Genomic DNA, 23,587 nt, shown 5'->3' with positions numbered 1-23,587 from the left:
GCTCACTACAAGCCTAGGCATGTTGCACCAACGAGAGCAACAACAACTTGGATTTATATAGCACCTTTTCCATAGTAAGAAGTCCCCAAATGCTTGACAAGAACATAATCAGACAAAAATTGATACCGAGCCAAAGAGGGAGACATTAGGACAGATGACCAAAAACTTGGTCAAAGAGATAGATTTTAAGGAGTGTCTTAAAGGAAGACAAGGAATTCCAGAGCTTAGGGCCTACAAGAAATAATGGGCTGGATTTATCTTTTAAATCTCTCCCCACATCCTTAGTGGGGCTCCAGCGGTTGCGTCTTTTTCAACCGCCAGATGCCGCCGGTGCGCGCGGCTGTCAAACTTCCCCCTCGCACCCAGAGGCACCGACGAGCGGCCAGAGACTGCTGGCCTGAGATCGCTGGGAGGGGGGGTGGGGAGGAATGAGATCGTTGGGGGTGGATGGGGGAAGTGAGATCGCTGTGTGGGGGGGGGGGATGAGAAAATGAGATCGCTGTAGGGGGCGGGGGGGAGGAATGAGATCGCTGTGGGCGGGGGGGGGAGAGAGTGAGATCGCTGTGGGCGGGGGGAGGAGAGAGTGAGATCACTGTGTGGGGGGGGGGGATGAGAAAATGAGATCGCTGTGGGGGGCGGGGGGGAGGAATGAGATCGCTGTGGGCGGGGGGAGGAGAGAGTGAGATCACTGTGTGGGGGGGGAGGGGGGGGTGCGGATGAGAAAATGAGATCGCTGTGGGGGGCGGGGGGGAGAGAGTGAGATCGCTGTGTGGGGGGCAGGGGAGGAGAGAGACTGGGTGGGGTGGGGGCAGGAGGGAGACTGGGGGGGGGCAGGAGGGAGACTGGTGGAGGAGGCAAGAGAGAGACTGGGGTGGGGGCAGGAGAGAGACTGGGGGAGGGGGCAGGAGAGAGACTGGGGGAGGGGGCAGGAGAGAGACTGGGGAGGAGGCAGGAGAGAGACTGGGGTGGGGGCAGGAGAGAGACTGGGGGAGGGGGCAGGAGAGAGACTGGGGGAGGGGGCAGGAGAGAGACTGGGGGAGGGGGCAGGAGAGAGACTGGGGGAGGAGGCAGGAGAGAGACTGGGGTGGGGGCAGGAGAGAGAATGGGGAGGTGGGCAGGAGACAGGGGGGGGGCAGGAGAGAGACTGGGGGGGAAGGGGGAAGACTAATGTGAGTAAGACTAGTGAGTGAGAAAGACTAAAGGCGTAAATAAGGCTTTATTAGACCATTTATATTATTGCCTAACACTAGAAAATACTACAATCCATTTAAAAATACATCAAACTGTGGAGAACTATAAAGATCTGTGTAATATCAAACAAACCTGTCAGATCTGTGTCCATACTGCCCACTTAAGATCCACTTAACATCCAGTAAGACTTTCAGGACGGTATTAAGGTCCAGTGGTAAACGAATGTTAAATGATGAAACTTACATTTTGGGCGGTAATATATGGGCAGATAGTATCGAATACCGTCCAGCGATAATGACTGTGGAATTTACCGCCAAGCGTTATCTGTGTTTTTTTTCGACGAAACTTGTATTTCTGGACGGTAACTGGGCGGTAAATGGGCGATTTGAGAGGAAACTCTAGCCCAATGGCTCATCACGGTTTGGGAATATTGTGCTAATCAAAGCAAGATTAGTTAAGATTGGTCACATACTCTCGCTGATTAAGGACTAGCATAATGATGAGAGCAAACAAAAATACAGCCCTTAACAATACATCAAGTCATATCAGTTTTTAGTATTAATATTCTTTGCTGGCTGGAATCCCTGAATCAATTGGCAAAAGCATTCAAATGCTCCAATAAATCTTTAATCGCAAGGATTGGAAAGTAACACAAGAGTTCATGTTTATTTCTGCCAGCGGTGATGAGCCTCAGAAAATTTAGCAAAACTAGAATGTTTCCTCCGAATGATTGAGTGAGAAGTGTAATTTTTATCCAATATATGCAAATATGGTACATCAATCATAATAGAAGTCAATCATAGATGAGTGAAGACAAACGTAGGTCCCTTGCAGTCAGATTCAGGTGAATTTATAATGTGGAACAAAGAAATGGCAGACCAGTTGAACAAATACTTTGGTTCTGTCTTCACGAAGAAAGACACAAATAACCTTCTGGAAATACTGGGGACCGAGGGTCTAGTGAGAAGGAAGAACTGAAGGAAATCCTTATTACGAGGGAAATTGTGTTGGGCAAATTGATGGGATTGAAGGCCGATAAATCCCCGGGGTCTGATAGTCTGCATCCCAGAGTACTTAAGGAAGTGGCCCTAGAAATAGTGGATGCATTGGTGATCATTTTCTAACAGTCCATCGACTCTGGATCAGTTCCTATGGACTGGAAGGTAGCTAATGTAACACCACTTTTTAAAGCGGGAGGGAGAGAGAAAACGGGTAATTATAGACCGGTTAGCCTGACATCAGTAGTGGGGAAAATGTTGGAATCAATTATTAAAGATGAAATAGCAGCATTTGGAAAGCAGTGACAGGATCGGTCCAAGTCAGCATGGATTTATGAAAGGGAAATCATGCTTTACAAATCTTCTGGAATTTTTTGAGGATGTAACTTGCAGATTGGACAAGGGAGAACCAGTAGATGTGGTATATTTGGACTTTTAAAAGGCTTTTGACAAGATCCCACACAAGAGATTGTTGTGCAAAAATCAAAGCACATGGTATTGGGGGTAATGTACTGACGTGGATAGAGAACTGTTTGGCAGACAGGAAGCAGAGAGTCGGGATAAACGGGTTCTTTTCAGAATGGCAGGAAGTGACTAGTGGGGTGCCGCAGAGCTCAGTGCTGGGACCCCAGCTATTTACAATATGCATTGATGATTTAGATGAAGGAATTGAGTGTAATATCTCCAAGTTTGCAGATAACACTAAGCTGGATGGCGGTGTGAGCTGTGAGGAGGATGCTAAGAGGCTGCAGGGTGACTTGGACTTGTTAGGTGAGTGGGCAAATGCATGGCAGATGCAGTATAATATGAATAAGTGTGAGGTTATCCACTTTGGGGGCAAAAACACGAAGGCAGAATATTATCTGAATGGCGGCAGATTAGGAAAAGGGGAGGTGCAACGGGACCTGGGATAAATGGGTCCTTTTCCGGTTGGGATTCGGTGGTTAGTGATGTGCCACAGGGATCAGTGCTGGGACCACAACTATTTACAATATACATAGATGACCTGGAAGAGGGGACAGAGTGTAGTGTAACAAAATTTGCAGATGACACAAAGATTAGTGGGAAAGCGGGTTGTGTAGAAGACAGAGAGGCTGCAAAGAGATTTAGATAGGTTAAGTGAATGGGCTAAGGTTTGGCAGATGGAATACAATGTCGGAAAATGTGAGGTCATCCACCTTGGGGAAAAAAAACAGTAAAAGGGAGTATTATTTGAATGGGGAGAAATTACAACATGCTGCGGTGCAGAGGGACCTGGGGGTCCTTGTGCATGAATCCCAAAAAGTTAGTTTGCAGGTGCAGCAGGTAATCAGGAAGGCGAATGGAATGTTGGCCTTCATTGCGAGAGGGATGGAGTACAAAAGCAGGGAGGTCCTTCTGCAACTGTATAGGTTATTGGTGAGGCCGCACCTGGAGTACTGCGTGCAGTTTTGGTCACCTTACTTAAGGAAGGATATACTGGCTTTGGAGGGTGTACAGAGACGATTTACTAGGCTGATTCCAGAGATGAGGGGGTTACCTTATGATGATAGATTGAGTAGACTGGGTCATTACTCGTTCAGAAGGATGAGGGGTGATCTTATAGAAACATTTAAAATAATGAAAGGGATAGACAAGATAGAGGCAGAGAGGCTGTTTCCACTGGTCGGGGAGACTAGAACTAGGGGGCACAGCCTCAAAATACAGGGGAGCCAATTTAAAACCAAGTTGAGAAGGAATTTCTTCTCCCAGAGGGTTGTGAATCTGTGGAATTCTCTGCCCAAGGAAGCAGTTGAAACTAGCTCATTGAATGTATTCAAATCACAGATAGATAGATTTTTAACCAATAAGGGAATTATTAAGGGTTATGGGGAGCGGGCAGGTAAGTGGAGCTGAGTCCATGGCCAGATCAGCCATGATCTTGTTGAATGGCGGAGCAGGCTCGAGGGGCTAGATGGCCTATTCCTGTTCCTAATTCTTATGTTCTTATGTCATAGTACATCAGTCATTGAAAGTTGGCATGCAGGTACAGCAGGCTGTGAAGAAGGCAAATGTTATGTTGGCCTTCATAGCTTGGGGATTTGAATATAGGAGCAGGGCGGTCTTACTGCAGTTGTACAGGGCCTTGATGAGGCCTCACCTGGAATATTGTGTTCGGTTTTGGTCTCCTAATCTGAGGAATGACATTCTTGCTATTGAGGGAGCGCAGCGAAGGTTCACCAGACTGATTCCCGGGATGGCAGGACTGACATATGAGGAGAGACTGAATCGACTGGGCTTGTATTCACTGGAGTTTAGAAGAATGAGGGGAGATCTCATAGAAACATATAAAATTCTGAAGGGACTGGACAGGTTAGATGCAGGAAGAATGTTCCCGATGTTGGGGAAGTCCAGAACCAGGGGACACAGTCTAAGGATAAGGGGTAGGCCATTTAGGACTGAGATGAGGAGAAACTTCTTCACTCAGAGTTGTTAACCTGTGGAATTCCCTACCGCAGACAGTTGGGGATGCCAGTTCATTGGATATATTCAAGAGGGAGTTAGATATGGCCCTTACGGCTAAAGGGATCAAGGGGTATGGAGAGAAAGCAGGAAAGGGGTACTGAGGTGAATGATCAGCCATGATCTTATTGAATGGTGGTGCAGGCTCGAAGGGCCGAATAGCCTACTCCTGCACCTATTTTCTATAGAATTGTGTCTGTGCTGGCCGAAAAAGAGCTATCCAGCCTAATCCCAGTTTCCAGCTCATTGTCCCTAGCCCTGTAGGTTACAACACTTCAGGTGCATATCCAAGTACTTTTTAAATGTGGTGAGAGTTTCTGCCTCTACCACTCTTTCAGGCAGTGAGTTCCAGACCCCCACCACCCTCTGGGTGAAAAGAGTTCTCCTCAACTCCACTCTAATCCTTCTACCAGTTACTTTAAATCTACGCCCCGGGTTATTGACGTCTCTGCAAGGGGAAATAGGTCCTTCCTATCCACTCTATCTCGGCTCCTCATAATTTTATACTCCTCAATTGTTTCCCCTCAGCCTCCTCTGTTCCAAAGAAAACCCCAGCCTATCCAATCTTTCCTCATAGCAAAAATTATTCAGTCCTGACAATATCCTCGTAAATCACCTCTGTACCCTCACTAGTGCAATCACATTTTTCCTGTAATGTGGTGACCAGAACTGTACGCAGTACTCCAGCTGTGGCCTAATAGGAGCTGCTTGTGTTAAACTTTTGGCAAAATAGTTGCTTTAGAAATGGCCTATTAAACAGGATTTATGGATTTTTCCTTGAGCTTTTTAGTTCACAAGAAAGACAACTCAGCACTTCTGAGAAACTCTTACCCCTTGCAAGATATTTGATGACGTGATCTATTTTATCTTTTTTTTTTATATTTTTGTTTCACAGCTAATGACAAAACATCCAGCAAAGCGTCTTGGCTGTGGAGCTGAGGGAGAGAGAGATATCCGGGATCATGCTTTCTTCCGAAGAATTGACTGGGAGAAACTGGAACAAAGGGAGATACAGCCTCCATTCAAGCCAAAAGTAGTGAGTGTGCCAAAATGCATACACCATTGTTGTCATGTGTAGGAAAACTAGGTTATGTGCAAATGCAGAAGCAGCTGAGTTCAGATTGATATCACACTTCTATTAAACAGATAGCTGGGCTGAGACAGCAGAGTTTTAAAACATTGTAAGTATAATGCTTCAAGCATGCATTTACAGTACAGGTACTACATTTTCTAAGGGTTTTGAACTAAAATTTTGTCCAGAAAGTCACTTCCTTTTAAGGAGTCTATTGGAGTTATAGAAAAACAAATAACCATGAAAATGTAACTTAGTGATTATTACCAAATAGCCTGAAGGACTGATGGGAAAGGCTCATCACTGTCATGTGTGCATCCAGTATATCGAAATTATGTTCTTGCCAGAGGCAAATTGTTTGTTATACGTGAATATCACGGTTTAGAAAATAGAGAAAGCCAAGCTCTTCACCGAACAGTGAGGAGAGTCAAGTGTTCTTGACACATATCAGACAGACTGCTGACGGGTGGTTATGTTACTAGACTCGTAATCCAGAGGCCTGGACTAATGATCCAGAGACTTGAGTTCAAATCCCACCAAGGCAGCTGGGGAATTTAAATTAAATTAAATAAATCTGCAATAAAAAGCTAGTATCAGTAATGGTGACCATGAAACTACCAGATTGTCATAAAAACCCATCTGGTTCACTAATGTCCTTTAGGGAAGGAAATCTGTCAGTCTAAACATGTGACTCCAGACCCACAGCAATGTGGTTGACTCTGAAATGGCCCAGCAAGCCACTCAGTTGAATAAGGTGGCTCACCACCACCTTCTCGAAGACAATTAGGGATGGGCAATAAACGCTCACATCCCATGAATGAAAAAAATATGTATCTCTGCTCCTGCAAGAAAGTATTCTGTCATCAGCTTTGTTGAATGAGATAATCCTGATTATTTCCAGAGTTCCAACAGGCTATTAGGTTTCATTTTATAAGCATACCACCTTTTGTGCAGTTACTATACAGCTAAGTTTCTCTTTAAAAAAAGATCCGAGTGGTGACCTAAGCATGATGCTGTATTCCAGTGAGGTCCCACAGAATGACAGGATGCCATGGCAGTGCTGATAACTGTGGCATGCAGTCAAGTGGGCGATGAAGCAGTTTTCCCACAGGGAAAGGGAAAACTGAAGAGCAAATCAACCTGCTTCACTCTCTCGTGCCTCAGCTAAAGCACTGGCATAAGCCTCGGAGCAGGCTACCATCTTGTGGTCTGCACGGAAGACTGGCAAGTGATACAGAGAATAGTTCTTGAAAACAATTAAGGAACTATTAAAGACTGGATTTTCCTTTTAAATCGCCCCCGTCCGATCCTTAGCGGTGTTCCGGCGGTTGCATCTTTTTCAACCGCGGGAATGCCGCTGGTGTGCACTCCCGCGGTTTTCGGCAGCTCCATGTCGGCGGCAGCGAAGGGGTGCAAGAGATCACTGTGGGGTGCGGAGGGTGGGGGCAAGAGAAAGGGAGATGGGGGGTGGGGGGGGTCAGGGGGAAGAGAGTGAGATCGCTGTGGGAGAGGTGAGATCACTATAAGGGGTGAGACAGACTGGGGGGGGGCCGAGAGAGAGAGAAAAAGAGAGACTAGGGGAGGGGAGAGAGACGGGGGTGGGGGGGAGGGGGAGGGGAGAGACTGAGCAGGGAGGGTGGGTGAGACTAAAGGAATAAATAAGGCTTTATTAGACCATTTATATTATTGCCTAACACTAAAAAATACTACAATCCATTAAAAAATTCATCAAAGTGTGAATAACTATAAAGATCTGTGTAATATCAAACAAACATGTCTGATCTGTGTCCATACTGTCCACTTAAGATCCAGTAAGACCTGCTTTTTCAGGACGGTACTAAGGTCCGGTGGCAAGTGGATCTTAATGATGAAACTTCCATTTTGGGCGGCAATATATGAGTGGACAGTTTCGAATACCGCCCGGCGGTAATGACTGGAATTTACCGCCGGGCAGTATCTGGGTAGTAAATGTGTTTTTTTTTTGACAAAACTTGTATTTCTGGGCAGTAACTGGATGGTAAATAGGTGATTTGAGAGGAAACACTAGCCCTAAAAAAGTTGGGCAGAATATATTTAAATTTCTTAAATACAGATGAAACTCTAAACATGTAACTGAGACTGACTTTATGCATCGTGGCTGTACCTTTACTACAGGTGAAAGTACTGTATTTTTCACTGAGAGGTGTTTTTTTTCACTTTATAATTCAATAGCAAATAGTGGAAGCCCAAGAGGACAATAATGACGCACCTCGCCGTAGGCAGGATAACTATTTATAATATAAGAGCAGTGAGGTTATGCTTAAATTATATAATACTTTGGTTAGGCCACAGCTGGAATATTGCGTGCAGTTCTGGTTGCCGTATTATAGGAAGGACATGATTGTACTAGAGAGGGTGCAGAGAAGATTTACTAGGATGCTGCCTGGAATGGAGAATCTTAGTTATGAGGACAGATTGGATAGGCTGGGTTTGTTCTCATTGGAACAGAGGAGGTTGAGACCTCATTGAGGTGTACAATATATTGAGGGGCCTGGACATAGTGGATAGTAAGGGTCTATTGCCATTGGTAGAGGGGTCTATTACGAGGGGGCATAGTTTTAAGGTGGTTAGTGGAAGGTTTAAAGGGGATTTGAGGGGGGGGCGTCTTTACGCAGAGGGTTGTGGGGATCTGGAACTCGCTTCCTAGAAGAGTGGTGGATGCAGAAATCCTCACCACTTTTAAGAGATGGTTGGATGGGCACTTAAAGTGCAGTAACCTGCAGGGTTACAGACCTAGAGCTGGTAATTGGGATTAGACTGGATGACCTTTTGTTGGATGGCGCAGATATGATAGTAAGTACTGCAGGGAATAGAATACGGCCAGGGTGATCTCCTGCACTAGTTTCGATCGCCTGGATGGGTCGGAGAGGAATTTTCCCAGATTTTTTTCTCCATAAATTGGCCTGGGTTTTTAATCTGGTTTTTGCCTCTCCCAGGAGATCACATGGCTCCGGTTGGGGTGGAGTGTAGATGTTTTCAGTATCAGGGGTGTCGCAGTTGTGTGAGGCAGACTGGTTGGGCTGGGTGCTCTATACCTTTCCGTCATTGTTCATAGGTTTATATGTAACCTTTAGGGCTGCTGATCAAGAGCCGTGTGGCTCTTTGTCGGCCAGCGGGACATGATAGGCCGAAATGGCCTCCTTCTGTGCTGTAAATTTCTATGTTTCTATAATTAACATTTTAGTTGGGATTCCGGCACACAGTTTTGCATGGGCCTGCAATTCTCCCATCAGGACCACAAAACAAATGCCAATCAGGAAGGTCATTTGGCCCAACTCAGTCCATCCATCCAGAAGCACACTACAGTTCCCCCATTGCAGCATCTAATGTACTTAATTAAATGATTGTAAGGTTTTTGCCTCCATTGATCACTCTGGAGGTGAAGACCTAATAACGCCATGTTATCTAGACTTCCAAAAGACATCTGACAAAGTTCTACACTAAAGGCTATTAGTTGAGCTCAACACTGTGATGATTCAAGTTAAATCTTGGGAATGAATAAGAAACTAGCTGAAGGGTAGAAAATAATGGGTTCTTGTTAGACGAATCATTTCAGAGCGGGAAGAAGTACTGATTGGGTGCCACATGGATCCGTATTGGAACCACTGCTGTTACTAATTTACATAAATAAACTAGATGGGGAGGTGGAATCAGAGAAGCCAGCTCAGGAATTACAGAATTATGTGGGCAAAATATCTATGTGGGCATAACAGATGAACTTAATACAGATAGTGCCAAGTGTAAAGTACGACACATAGGAAAGAAAAATGGATGATGCATGTATTGGTGTTGAAATAACTAAGGATCCAGTTGAAAGAAACCTAGGCGTTTCAGTAAATTTAATGCTTACCATGTCCAACCAATGCAGAACAGCAATCAACAAAGCCAATAGAAGGGTGAACTATGTAGCCAAATTAATAGAATGCAAGTCAGAAAAAGTCGTGGTCAAACTGTATAGTGGCCTGTCAGAACACTGCTCGAGTACTGTGCCTGTGTTCCAAAACATAAAGAAGGCACTCTTGGTGCTGGAAGCAATCCAAAGAACAGCCACAAGGCTGATCCACAGATTTGGGTCTGAAATATGAAAAAAGATGGAAGAAACTTGGGCTTTTTAGCCTTGAAAGGAGGCATGTGAAATGTGATCTTATACAGATATATAAAATAGTAAATAATTTGGTATCAGATCTCACATTTGTGTACCAATGTAATGGTTAAAATGGTAGGGAGTATCCTATGTGACTTTACATTTGTCAAATAAACAATCTAAATAGGAAAGTTGTTTACAGATTAAAAACAATTAGAATTTTTACAGTAGATAAATCCTCTGCTAGCACTGTGACTATTAACATACAGGAGGAATACTCTCTGTTGTCCGGGGTGGGGGATATCCATGGTATTCCACATACCAAGTTTCTGATCTTACACCATCAGGGGTGAGTGCTAGGCATTTTCCCACAAGGAGGGTTACGCCATCCTGCTGACGCATATTCAGATGGTCAGATGAAGGTTTGTTTGGGGAGAGCTCCCTAGCTTAAATGAGGCATTGGCAGAGTGTTAAGAGGAGAGGAAAATAATGCCTTGAATTGAGGGGGAAAAAAATCTAATTTTGAAATGGTTTCTTCAGATAATTGTAAAAGTTACCAGGAAGACTGTATTGTAGTCTTTCTGTGCAACAGCTGAACGTTCAGAGAGAAGATTATATTTCTCAATGTGAAATTATTCTTTTACCCCTATTTATTGCGATTGTAGCACTTGAGCTGCACTGGTAGAAAGACACGGTGATTTAACACAAACTAAAGAATGTTCTACCCAGCATTAACACTCCAGGTAATTAGATGAGAATTTGATGGCATAGGATATTGGTGCATCAAGCTTCCTGATGGCTTCGACGATGATCACAGTATTCAAGTTTGATTTCGGGTCTATGCTGATGATAGCAGCCAGTATGGGAATTGGATACTGCAATTGTGCTGAGCACGGTTAAACTAGGAAGGGTTAATCAGCCAGGCTTCAAACTCCTGATTGCTATCCATTGACCCCTGCTGGAAAGTCCGCATGTGTGGACCTTGTGAGAGGACAGAATTGGGTTTGGCTATAATATGCCTCATGTATGAATAGCCTACCAACATTTCCAGTCTATGATCATACATAACGAATGGCTGCCTGGGTGAGCATCTGCAAAGTACCTGGTGCCAATGTTGATACGGGTTCTTTTTCCCTCAATCTGTTTCAGCGAATACACTGAGGCGAACACCAAAGCAGCTTATAACAAAGCAGTCTTTATTAATTGTTTCACCGGCCGGGACTTATCAGAACAAAGGAACGCTCTCCCTCAGAGTGCGCCCACTTCCCTCGGACAAGCCCCGTTACAATGTAGGGGCGCAACGGTTATACACTTTCAGTACGTAATACAATTGAGGGACATTCAGTTCACCCTATCCTTTGTGATCCCTCCTTCCCTTTGTCCACTCATGAGCCGATACCTGGCCTTCCTTGCCCAATTAGATATGGGCAAGTGGTTATAGCAACTTTTTCTCACAAAGAGCTTTCTCACCCATTGCTTGTAAATGTTACAATTTTACTGGCGTGACTAGTAACTAAGACCTTGAGCAAGTCTGTTATTTGTGCTGATGTTGTAATATTTGCAGTCTGACATTCTTTTAGTTATCCTTCCATGATTCCTTTGTTCACTTCACTGTCTCTATTGCTTATACATTTTCACACATTCACACCTATGGCTAGCAGAAGTCAATGTGTAATGGAGAGTTGGTGAGGAAAGAAATACATTGGTATATTAACACACTATACAGAAAGACTTACGGCAGCAATTTGCTCACATAGCATTGCACGGAAAGCCTAAAATGCAGTCCTCCTGCTAACCTTTACAATTATCCAAAGAAACCATTTCAAAATTTGACCAGACCATAAATGTTGTTGCGGCTTTGTGTTCCCTCAGAGAAAATCTGAGTGACAGTCATCCTAAGTTGCTTTTGTACACGCTTTCCAGTGACCAACTGGCATCAAGGCACCACATATACAGGAGCCTGACAGCAGGTGGCCCCTCTACCATTTCTGCAAGGGAATGCATATGGACTGCGGGAAGGAGGGTGCAAAAAGAAAAAGACTTGCATTAATACAGCATCTTTCACGACCTCAGGACGTTTTACAGCCAATGAAGTACTTTTTGAAATGCAGTCACTGTTGTAATGTGGGAAACGTGGCAGCCAATTTGCGCACAGCAAGGGCCCACAAACGGCAATGTGATAATGACCAGACAATGTTTTAGTAATATTGGTTGATGGATAAATATCGATCAGGACACCAGGGAGCATTCCCTTGCACTTCAAAATAGTGCCATGGGATCATTTACGTCCATCTGAGAGAGCAAACGGGGCCTTGGTTTAACGTCTCATCCGAAAGATAGCACTCCTTTACTACTGCACTGGAGTGTCAGTCTAGATTTTTGTGCTCAAGTCTCTGGAGTGGGACTTGAACTCCGAGGTGAGAGTGCTACCCATTGAGCCACGGCTGACAAAGGAAGAGAGGAGAGCGAACCACACTTAAGGACATTTTAAAACAGTCTGGATTTTAGATTTAACAGTCCAAGTAGTCACAGATGGCTGACTTCCTTTGCCCAATACCATTTCCTGCAATGGCTTTTCATTACCGTCGGAATATAAGAACGTTTGCCAACATGCTTTCCAATTTTAAGCACTATGAGTGAAATTAGTAACTTTAGTATTTGATGAATATTCAAAGTTTCAACAACAAAGCATGGATACATAGTACAATGTGTCAACAGTGGCTTTTTACCAGATCTTAAGTTAGTTTTCATTTTACAGAGTACCATAAACAAGACAGGTTTCACTCATCATGTAAGTCTTATTTTTTTCATTTAAGAAGGCTTTGTTCCATTAACCCTTTCAGAAGAGTGACAATATTTTGGCAACAATGTGATCTTGTTTCAGATCACAACGCAATTGTGTGTGTGCTTTATTTTCCATTTACTAACGTTCAGCAAAATAAGAGTTCTGAGTTTGCACTAGAACGTTTGTGTTTGTGTGTGTGCTCAAATTGCAACAAAATACAAGTACTCAGGAGTTTAGGGTTGTAAGTATTCAAATACTACTGAAGAATCAGGTGGGTATTACTATGATCACTGAAGCTCCATCTATACTAAAAAAAAATGTTGGCAGTCTTACATTTTCGATAGTGCAAAGGAAACTAAGCATTTGGACTTGGACTTGTACTAAGGCTGCTTTTAGACAGGTCCTCCTTTAGCTCCGATTCCAGGAGATCGCCATTCACACGTCAGCTTCCCTCATTCCAATACTAAATCTGGTTCCCTTATCCGAACAGTAGAATCATACACCCAGTTTTTTTCTGCTATCATAATAAGGGAGACAAATGTAGTAGTTGTAAGTGCAGCAACCCATCTCACAGCTACCAGATTCCCACAATCTGAACTGAACATCCCAGCCCCAGGACATCGCTGCAGGAGTTTCTCAGGGCAGTGTCCTAGGCCCAACCATCTTCAGCTGCTTCATCAATGACCTTCCCTCCATCTCAAGGTCAGAAGTGGGGATGTTCGTTGATGATTGCAGTGTTCAGTTGCATTTGAAACTTCTCAGATAATGGAGCAGTTCGTGCCTGCACGCAGCAAGACCTGGATGACATTCATAAGAACATAAGAAATAGGAGCAGGAGTAGGCCATTTGGCCCCTCGAGCCTGCTCCGCCATTCAATAAAATCATGGCTGATCTGATCTTGGGCTCAGCTCCACTTCCCTGCCCGCTCCCCATAACCCTTCACTCCCTTAGACAGAGGAATCGCCCTGCTGTCGACCACCGGGAATGTCATTGCAAGAACCCTCTTCAATCGCCTTCTCCCTGTGGCTGAAGAGCTCCTCCCAGAGTCGCAGTGTGGATTCCGCCCACTAAGGGGCACAATGGACATGATCTTTACCATGCGGCAGACACAAGAGAAAGGCAGGCAACAGCATCAACCCTTGTACATGGCCTTCTTCGACCTCGCAAAAGCCTTCGACACTGTCAATCGTGAGGAATTATGGAATGTCCTCCTCAGATTCGGTTGCCCTCAAAGGTTTGTCACCATACTCCGCCTGCTCCACGATAACATGCAAGCCGTGATCCTGACCAACTGATCCATCACAGACCCATTCCACATTCGGACTGAGGTCAAGCAAGGCTTTGTCATCGCACCAACGCTCTTCTCGATCTTCCTTGCAGCAATGCCCCATCTCACCCTCAGCAAGCTCCCCGCTGCAGTGGAGCTAAATTACAGGACAAACGGGAATCTGTTCAATCTCTGCCACCTCCAGGCCAGATCCAAGATCGTCCCATCGAGTTACAGTATGCAGACGATGCCTGCGTCTGCGCACACTCGGAAGCCGAACTCCAAGCCATTGTCAACAATTATTAAGGATGTCATAGCAGCGCATTTGGAAAAAGGTGACATGATAGGTCCAAGTCAGCATGGATTTGTGAAAGGGAAATCATGCTTGACAAATCTTCTGGAATTTTTTAAGGATGTTTTCAGTAAAGTGGACAAGGGAGAACCAGTTGATGTGGTATATTTGGACTTTCAGAAGGCTTTCGACAAGGTCCCACACAAGAGATTAATGTGCAAAGTTAATGCACATGGGATTGGGGGTAGTGTGCTGACGTGGATTGAGAACTGGTTGTCAGACAGGAAGCAAAGAGTAGGAGTAAATGGGTACTTTTCAGAATGGCAGGCAGTGACTAGTGGGGTACCACAAGGTTCTGTGCTGGGGCCCCAGCTGTTTACATTGTACATTAATGATTTAGACGAGGGGATTAAATGTAGTATCTCCAAATTTGCGGATGACACTAAGTTGGGTGGCAGTGTGAGCTGCGAGGAGGATGCTATGAGGCTGCAGAGTGACTTGGATAGGTTAGGTGAGTGGGCAAAAGCATGGCAGATGAAGTATAATGTGGATAAATGTGAGGTTATCCACTTTGGTGGTAAAAACAGAGAGACAGACTATTATCTGAATGGTGACAGATTAGGAAAAGGGGAGGTGCAACGAGGCCTGGGTGTCATGGTACATCAGTCATTGAAGGTTGGCATGCAGGTACAGCAGGCGGTTAAGAAAGCAAATGGCATGTTGGCCTTCATAGCGAGGGGATTTGAATACAGGGGCAGGGAGGTGTTGCTACAGTTGTACAGGGCCTTGGTGAGGCCACACCTGGAGTATTGTGTACAGTTCTGGTCTCCTAACTTGAGGAAGGACATTCTTGCTATTGAGGGAGTGCAGCGAAGATTCACCAGACTGATTCCCGGGATGGTGGGACTGACCTATCAAGAAAGACTGGATCAACTGGGCTTGTATTCACTGGAGTTCAGAAGAATGAGAGGGGACCTCATAGAAACGTTTAAAATTCTGACGGGTTTAAACAGGTTAGATGCAGGAAGAATGTTCCCAATGTTGGGGAAGTCCAGAACCAGGGGTCACAATCTAAGGATAAGGGGTAAACCATTTAGGACTGAGATGAGAAACTTCTTCACCCAGAGAGTGGTGAACCTGTGGAATTCTCTACCACAGAAAGTTGTTGAGGCCAATTCACTAAATATATTCAAAAGGGGGTGAGATGAAGTCCTTACTACTCGGGGGATCAAGGGGTATGGCGAGAAAGCAGGAAGTGGGGTACTGAAGTTTCATGTTCAGCCATGAACTCATTGAATGGCAGTGCAGGCTAGAAGGGCTGAATGGCCTACTCCTGCACCTATTTTCTATGTTTCTATGTAACATCTTCACCGAAGCGTACAACAGCATGGACCTCACACTGAACATCCGTAAGACAAAGGTCCTCTACCAATCCGACCCCCCAACACACAGCGCTGTCCCCCCTACCACGGTCATCAAAATCTATGGCAAAGCCTTGGACAACGTAGATCATTTTCCATACTTCGGGAGCCTACTAAGTGTAGACATTGACGACGAGGTCCAACACCACCTTCAGTGCGCAAGTGCAGTCTTCAGTCGCCTGAGGAAGAATGTTTGAAGGCCAGGGCCTCAAACCTGGCACCAAGCTCATGATCTACACAGCAGTAGTGATACCTACCCTCCTATATGGCTCAGAGACATGGACTATGTACACCAGGCACCTCAAAATACTGGAGAAGTATCACCAACGCTGCCTCTGCAAGATCCTGCAAATCCATTAGCAGGATAGGCCACCAACGTCAGTGTTCTTGCTCAGGCCAAACATCGCTAGCATTGACCACGCTCGATCAGCTCCGCTGGACGGGTCACATTGTGTCCGCATGCCTGACATGAGACTCCCAAAACAAGCGCTCTACTTGGAGCTCCAACACGGCAAGCGAGCCCCAGGTGGGCAGAGGAAACGCTTCAAGGACGCCCTCAAAACCTCCTTGAAAAAGTGCAACAACCCCACCAATACCTGAGAAACTCTGGCCCAAGATCGCCCAAAGTGGAGGAAAAGCATCCGGGAAGGTGCTGAGCACCGCGAGTCTCTTCGCCGCGAGCAAGCCGAAGCCAAGCGTCGACAGCGGAAGGAGCGCGCGGCAACCCAGGCACCCCAACCTCCCGTTCCTCCAATCATCGGCTGCCCACCTGTGATAAGAGACTGTAAGTCCTGCATTGGACTCTTCAGTCACCTGAGGACTCATCTTTAGTGTGGAAGCAAGTCATCCTCGACACCGAGCGACTGCCTATGATGATCACTCCCTTATCGCTCAAAAATCTGTCTATCTACACCTTAAATATATTCAATGACCCAGCCTCTACAGCCCTCTGGGGCAGAGAATTCCACAGGTTTACAACCCTCAGAGAAGAAATTCCTCATTTCAGTTTTAAATGGGCGACCCCTTATTCTGAAACTATGCCCACTAGTTCTAGATTCCCCCATAAGGAGAAACATCCTCTATGCACCTACCCTGTCGAGACCCCTCAGTATCTTATGTTTCAATAAGATCATCTCTCATTCTTCTAATCTCCAATGAGTATAGGCTGAACCTACTCAACTTTTCCTCATCAGTCAACCCCTTTATTTCAGGAATCAACCTAGTGAACCTTCCCTGAGCTGCCTCCAATGCAAGTATATCGCTCCTTAAATAAGGTGATCAAAATTGTACGCAGTTCTCCAGGTGTAGCAGGACTTCTCAGCTTTTATACTCCATCCCCTTTGCAATAAAGGCCAACATTCCATTTGCCTTCCTTATTACTTGCTGTACCTGCATACCAGCTTTTTGTGTTTCATGCACAAGGACCCCCAGATCCCTCTCTACTGCAGCATTTTGTAATTTCTCTCCATTTAAATAATAATTCGCTTTTTTATTTTTCCTGCCAAAGTAGATAACCTCACACTCACATTCTTAGCCTGTCTATATCCCTTTGAAGATTTTTTGTGTCCTCCTCACAACTTGCTTTCCCACCCATCTTTATATCATCAGCAAACTTGGCTACATTACACTTGGTCCCTTCATCCAAGTCATTAATATAAATTGTAAATAGCTGAGGCCCCAACACCGATCTCTGCGGCACCCCACTAGCCACCGTTTGCCAACCGGAAAATGACCCATTTATCCTCACTCTCTGATTTCTGTGAGTTAGCCAATCTGCTATTCATGCTAATATATGACCCCCAACCCCGTGAACTTTTATCTTGTGCAGTAACCTCTTATGTCATCATCATCATAGGCAGTCCCTCGGAATCGAGGAAGACTTGCTTCCACTCCTGAAATGAGTTATTCGATGGCTGAACAGTCCAATACGAGAGCCACAAACTTTGTCACAGGTGGGACAGATAGTCGTTGAGGGAAGGGGAGGGTGGGACTGGTTTGCCGCACGCTCCTTCCGCTGCCTCCGCTTCATTTCTGCATGCTCTCGGCGTTGAGACTCGAGGTGCTCAGCGCCCTCTCAGATGCACTTCCTCCACTTAGGGCAATCTTGGGCCAGGGACTCCCAGGTGTCAGTGGGGATGTCGCACTTTATCAGAGAGGCTTTGAGGGTGTCCTTGCAGCGTTTCCGCTGCCCACCTTTGGTTCGTTTGCCGTGAAGGAGCTCAGAGTGGAGCACTTGCTTTGGGAGTCTCGTGTCTGGCATGCGAACTATGTGGCCTGCCCAGCGGAGCTGATTGAGTGTGATCAGTGCTTCAATGCTGGGAATGTTAGCCTGGACGAGGATGATGTTGGTGCGCCTGTCCTCCCAGGGGATTTGTAGGATCTTGCGGAGACATCGTTGGTGATTTATTGAATGCCTTCTGGAAATCCAAATACACCACATACACTGGTTCCCCCTTATCCATCCTGCTCGTTACATCCTCAGAGAACTCCAGCAAATTTGTCAAACATGATTTCCCTTTCATAAAACCATGCTTGACTGCTTTATGTTTTTTCCAAATGTCCCACTACCACTTCCTTAATAATGGACTCCAGCATTTTCCCAACGACCGATGTTAGGCTAACTGGTCTATAGTTTCCTACTTTCTGTCTGCCTCCTTTTTTAAATACGGGCATTACATTTGCGATTTTCCAGTCCGCAAGGACCTCCCTAGAATCCAGGGAATTTTGGTATATTACAACCAATGCATCCACTATCTCTGCAGCCACTTTAAAGACCCTAGGGTGCAAGCCATCGGGTCCAGGGGACTTGTCCACCTTTGGTCCCATTATTTTACCAAGTACTTTTTCTTTAATGATAGTGATTGTTTTTTTAAGTTCCTTCCTCCCTATAGCCCCTTGATTATCGATTATTGGGATGTTTTTAGTGTCTTCTACCGTGAAGACTGATACAAAATATTTGTTCAAAGTCTCTGCAATTTAGCTGTTCCCCATTAATAATTCTCCAGTCTAATCCTCTAAGGGACCAACATTTACTTTAGCCACTGTCTTCCTTTTTATATACCTGTGGAAACTCTTACTATCTGTTTTTATATTTTTTGCTAGTTGACTCGCATAATCTATCTTTCCTCTCTCTTTTTTTTAATCGTCCTTTGCTGCTTTTTTTTTAAGTTTCCCAATCCTCTGGCCTCCCTCTAATCTTGGCCACTTTGTATGCCATTGTTTTCCCAACGACAGATGTTAGGCTAACTGGTCTATAGTTTCCTACTTTCTGTCTGCCTCCTTAGTTAGCCACGGATGGTTATCCCTTCTCCAAGTCTTTCTTTCTCACTGGAATATATTTTTGTTGAGAGTTATGAAATATCTCCTTAAAATGTCCGCCACTGCTTATCAACTGTCTTACACTTTATTTTATTTTCCCAGTCCACTTTAGCCAACTCTGCCTTCATACCTTTGTAGTCTCCTTTATTTAAGCTCAGGACACTGGTTTGAGATCCAACTTTCTCACCCTCCAACTGAATTTGAAATTCAACCATGCTATGATCACTCTTTCCTAAAGGATCCTTTACTGGGAGATCATTTATTGATTCGGTCTCATTACACAGTACCAGATCCAAGATAGCCTGCTCCCTGGTTGTTTCCACAACGTACTGTTCAAGGAAACCATCCCGGATACACTCTATGAACTCTTTCTCAAGGCTACCTTGGACAATTTGATTTGTCCAATCAATATGAAGATTAAAACCGCCCATGATTATTGTCGTTCCTTTTTTTACAAGCCTCTATTATTTCTTGATTTATACTCTGTCCAACAGTGTAGCTACTCTTAGGGGCCCTACAGACTACGCCCACCAGTGACTTCTGCTTATTATTTCTTATTTCCACCCAAACTGATTCTACATCTTGATCTTCTGAGCCAATATCATTTCTCACTACTGCACTGATCTCATCCTTTATTAACAGAGCTATCCCACCTCCTTTTCCTTTCTGTCTATCCTTCCGAATTGTCAAATACCCCTGAATATTCAGTTCCCAGCCTTGGTCACCTTGTAACCATGTCTCTGTAATGGCTATCAGATCATACCCATTTATATCTTTTTTGCCATCAACTCATCTATTTTGTTACAAATGCTGCATGCATTCAGATAAAGAGCTTTTAATTTTGTTTTTCTTACCATTTTTCCCTGCTTTGAACCCACTTTCTGATATACTCTTATTTTTATACCTTCTGTCCCTTCCTATCACACTCTGGTTTTTATTCCCTCAGTGCCTCCCTGCTCTATTGCCTTTTCCTTGTTCTTTGACTTTTTAAATTTCCGCTCACCTGAACCCTCCCACGATTTAGCTAATAGCCCTCTCTACCACCCTAGTTATTCGATTCGCCAGGACACGTGTCCCAGCATGGTTCAAGTGAAGCCTGTTCCAACGGAACAGCTCCCTCTTAACCCAATACTGGTGTCAGTGCCCCATGAACCAAAACCCATTTCTCCCACACCAGTCTTTGAGCCACTTGTTTATCTCTCTGATCTTATTTACTCTATGCAGATTTGCTCATGGCTCAAGTAGTAATCCACAGATTATTACCTTTAGAAACATAGAAATTAGCTGCAGGAGCAGGTCATTCGGCCCTTCGAGCCTGCACCATCATTCAATAAGATCATGACTGATCATTCAACCTCAGTACTCCTTTCCTGCTTTCTCTCCATACCCCTTGATCCCTTTGGCCATAAGGACCATATCTAACTCCCTTTTGAATATATCTTACGAACTGGTCTCAACAACTTTCTGCGGTAGAGAATTCCATAGGTTAACCACTCTCTGAATGAAGAAGTTTCTCCTCATCTCGGTCCAAAATGGCTTGCCCCTTATTCTTAGTCTGTGACTCCTGGTTCTGGAACTCCCCAGCAACGGGAACATTCTTCCTGCCTCTAACCTGTCCAATCCCGTCAGAATTTTATATGTTTCTATGAGATCCCCTCATTCTTCTAAACTCCAGTGGATACAAGCCCAGTTGATTCAGTCTCTCCTCATGTCAGTCCTGCCATCTCGGGAATCAGTCTGGTGAACCTTCACTGTACTTCCTCAATAGCAAGAACGTCCTTCCTCAGATTAGGAGACCAAAACTGAATACAATATTCTAGATGTGGCCTCATCAAGGCTCTGTACAACTGCAGTAAGACCTCCCTGCTCCTATACTCAAATCCTCTAGCTATGAAGGCCAACATGCCATTTGCCTTCCTCACCGCCTGCTGTACCTGTATGCCAACCTTCAATGACTGATGTACCATGACACCCAGGTCTCATTGCACCTCCCCCTTTCCTAATCTGTCACCTTTCAGATAATCTGTCTTCCTGTTTTTGCCACCAAAATGGATAACCTCACATTTATCCACATTATACTGCATCTGCCATGCATTTGCCCACTCACTTAACAAGTCCAAGTCACCCTGCAGCCTCTTAGCATCCTCCTCACAGCTCACACCGCCACCCAGCTTAGTTTCATCTGCAAACTTGGAAATATTACATTCAATTCCTTCATCTAAATCATTGATGTATATTGTAAATAGCCGGGGTCCCAGCACTGAACCCTGCGGCACCCCACTGGTCACTGCCTGCCATTCTTAAAAGGACCCGTTTATTCCGATTCTCTGCTTCCTGTCTGCCAACCAGTTTTCTATCCACGTCAATACATTACCCCCAATACCATGTGCTTTAATTTTGCACACTAATCGCTTGTGTGGGGCCTTGTCAAAAGCTTTTTGAAAGCCAAATACACCACATCCACTGGTTCTCCCTTGTCCACTCTACTAGTTACATCCTCAAAAAATTCTAGAAGATTTGTCAAGCAAAATTTCCCTTTCATAAATCCATGTTGACTTGGACCGATCCTGTCACTGCTTTCCAAATGCGCTGCTATTACATCTTTAATAATTGATCCCAACATTTTCCCCACACCGATGTCAGGCTAACCGGTCTATAATGCCCTGTTTTCTCTCTTCCTCCTTTTTTAAAAAAGTGGTGTTACATTAGCTACCCTCCAGTCCATAGGAACTGATCCGGAGTCAATAGAATGTTGGAAAATAATGACCAATGCATCCATTATTTCTAGGGCCACTTCTTTAAGTACTCTGGGATGCAGCCTATCAGGCCCTGGGGATTTATCAGCCTTCAATCCCATCAATTTTCCTGACTAATAAGGATTTCCTTCAGTTCCTCCTTTTCGCTACACCCTCGAACCCCTAGTATTTCCGGAAGGTTATTTGTGTCTCCCTTAATGGATAGGCAATGGCAGACATTTATAGATTACATGGATGAACTTCAACAATTGTACATCCCTATCTGGAGTAAAAATAAAACGGGGAAGGTAGCTCAACCGTGGCTAACAAGGGAAATTAGGGATAGTGTTAAATCCAAGGAAGAGGCATATAAATTGACCAGAAAAAGCAGCAACTGAAAAGTATTTGTTCAGTTGGTCTGCCATTTCTTTGTTCCCCATTATAAATTCACCTGATTCTGACTGCAAAGGACCTACATTGGTCTTCACTAATCTTTTTCTCTTCACATATCTATAGAAGCTTTTGCAGTCAGTTTTTATGTTTCCTGCAAGCTTCCTCTCATTCTCTATTTTCCCCCTCCACTTAGACCTTTGCCCTCCTCTGCTGAATTCTAAATTTCTCCCAGTCCTCAGGTTTGCTGCTTTTTCTGGCCAATTTATATGCCTCTTCCTTGAATTTAACACTTTCCCTAATTTCCCTTGTTGGCCACGTTTGAGCCACCTTCCCCATTTTATTTTTACTCCAGACAGGGATGTACAATTGCTGAAGTTCATCCATGTGATCTATAAATGTCTGCCATTGCCTATCCACTGTCAACCCTTTAAGTATCATTTGCCAGTCTATCCTAGCCAATTCACGTCTCATACCATCGAAGTTACCTTTCCTTAAATTCAGGACCCTAGTCTCTAAATTAACTGTGTCACTCTCCACCTTAATAAAGAATTCTACCATATTATGGTCACTCTTCTCCAGGGAGCCTCGCACAACAAGATTGCTAATTGGTCCTCTCTCATTACACAACACCCAGTCTCGGATGGCCAGCTCTCTATAGTTGGTTCCTCGACATATTGGTCTAGAAAGCCATCCCTAATACACTCCAGGAAATCCTCCTCCGCTGCATTGCTACCAGCTTGGTTAGCCCGATCTATTATGTAGATTAAAGTCGCCCATGATAACTGCTGTACTTTTTTTGCACGCATCCCTAATTTCTTGTTGATGCCATCCCCAACCTCACTACTACTGTTTGGTGGTCTGTACATAACTCCCACAGCGTTTTCTGCCCTTTGGTATTCCGCAGCTCTACCCAGACAGATTCCACATCATCCAAGCTAATGTTCTTTCTTACTATTGCGTTAATTTCCTCTTTAACCAGCAACGCTACCCCACCTCCTTTTCCTTTCTGTCTATCCCTCCTGAATGTTGAATAACCCTGGATGTTGAGTTCCCAGCCTTGGTTACCCTGGAGCCATGTCTCCGTAATCCCAATTATATCATAATCGTTAATAACTGCCTGCGCAATTAATTCATCCACCTTATTACAAATACTCCTTGCATTGAGGCACAGAGCCTTCAGGCTTGTCTTTTTAACACTCTTTGTCCCTTTATAATTTTGCTGTAATGTGGCCCTTTTTGATTTTTGCCTTGGGTTTCTCTGCCCTGCACTTTTACTGTTATCCTTTCTATCTTTTGCTTCTGCCCCCATTTTATTTTCCTCTGTCTCCCTGCATAAGTTCCCATCCCCCTGCCATATTAGTTTAACCCCTCCCCAACAGCACTAGCAAACACTCCCCCTGGGACATTGGTTCCGTTCCTGCCCAGGTGCAGACTGTCCGGTTTGTACTGGTCCCACCTCCCCCAGAACCAGTTTCAATGTCCCAGGAATTTGAATCCCTCCCTCTTGCACC

The 23,587-nt window shown here is 44.7% G+C and overlaps 1 protein-coding gene across 4 annotated transcripts in view; it reads left to right on the top strand.

Annotated features, from left to right (window-relative positions):
* LOC139226835 (protein kinase C alpha type) overlaps positions 1 to 23,587 on the top strand; it is a 542,945-nt gene that overhangs the window by 487,173 nt on the left and 32,185 nt on the right. For 2 of the 4 annotated variants that reach the window (XM_070857892.1, XM_070857894.1), the window contains exon 16: positions 5,566 to 5,703. In XM_070857892.1, coding sequence (XP_070713993.1) covers positions 5,566 to 5,703 — 138 coding nt within the window. Of the gene's footprint in view, positions 1 to 5,565; positions 5,707 to 23,587 lie in introns of all 4 variants that reach the window. The other 2 variants (XM_070857891.1, XM_070857893.1) reach the window with 1 other exon arrangement.

This window comes from Pristiophorus japonicus, chromosome 16 (genome assembly GCF_044704955.1).
Source record: "Pristiophorus japonicus isolate sPriJap1 chromosome 16, sPriJap1.hap1, whole genome shotgun sequence".
NCBI classification, from domain to species: domain Eukaryota; kingdom Metazoa; phylum Chordata; class Chondrichthyes; family Pristiophoridae; genus Pristiophorus; species Pristiophorus japonicus.
The sequence above is the reverse complement of the archived record's forward strand: the minus strand, read 5'-3'. Positions and strand labels throughout refer to the sequence as shown.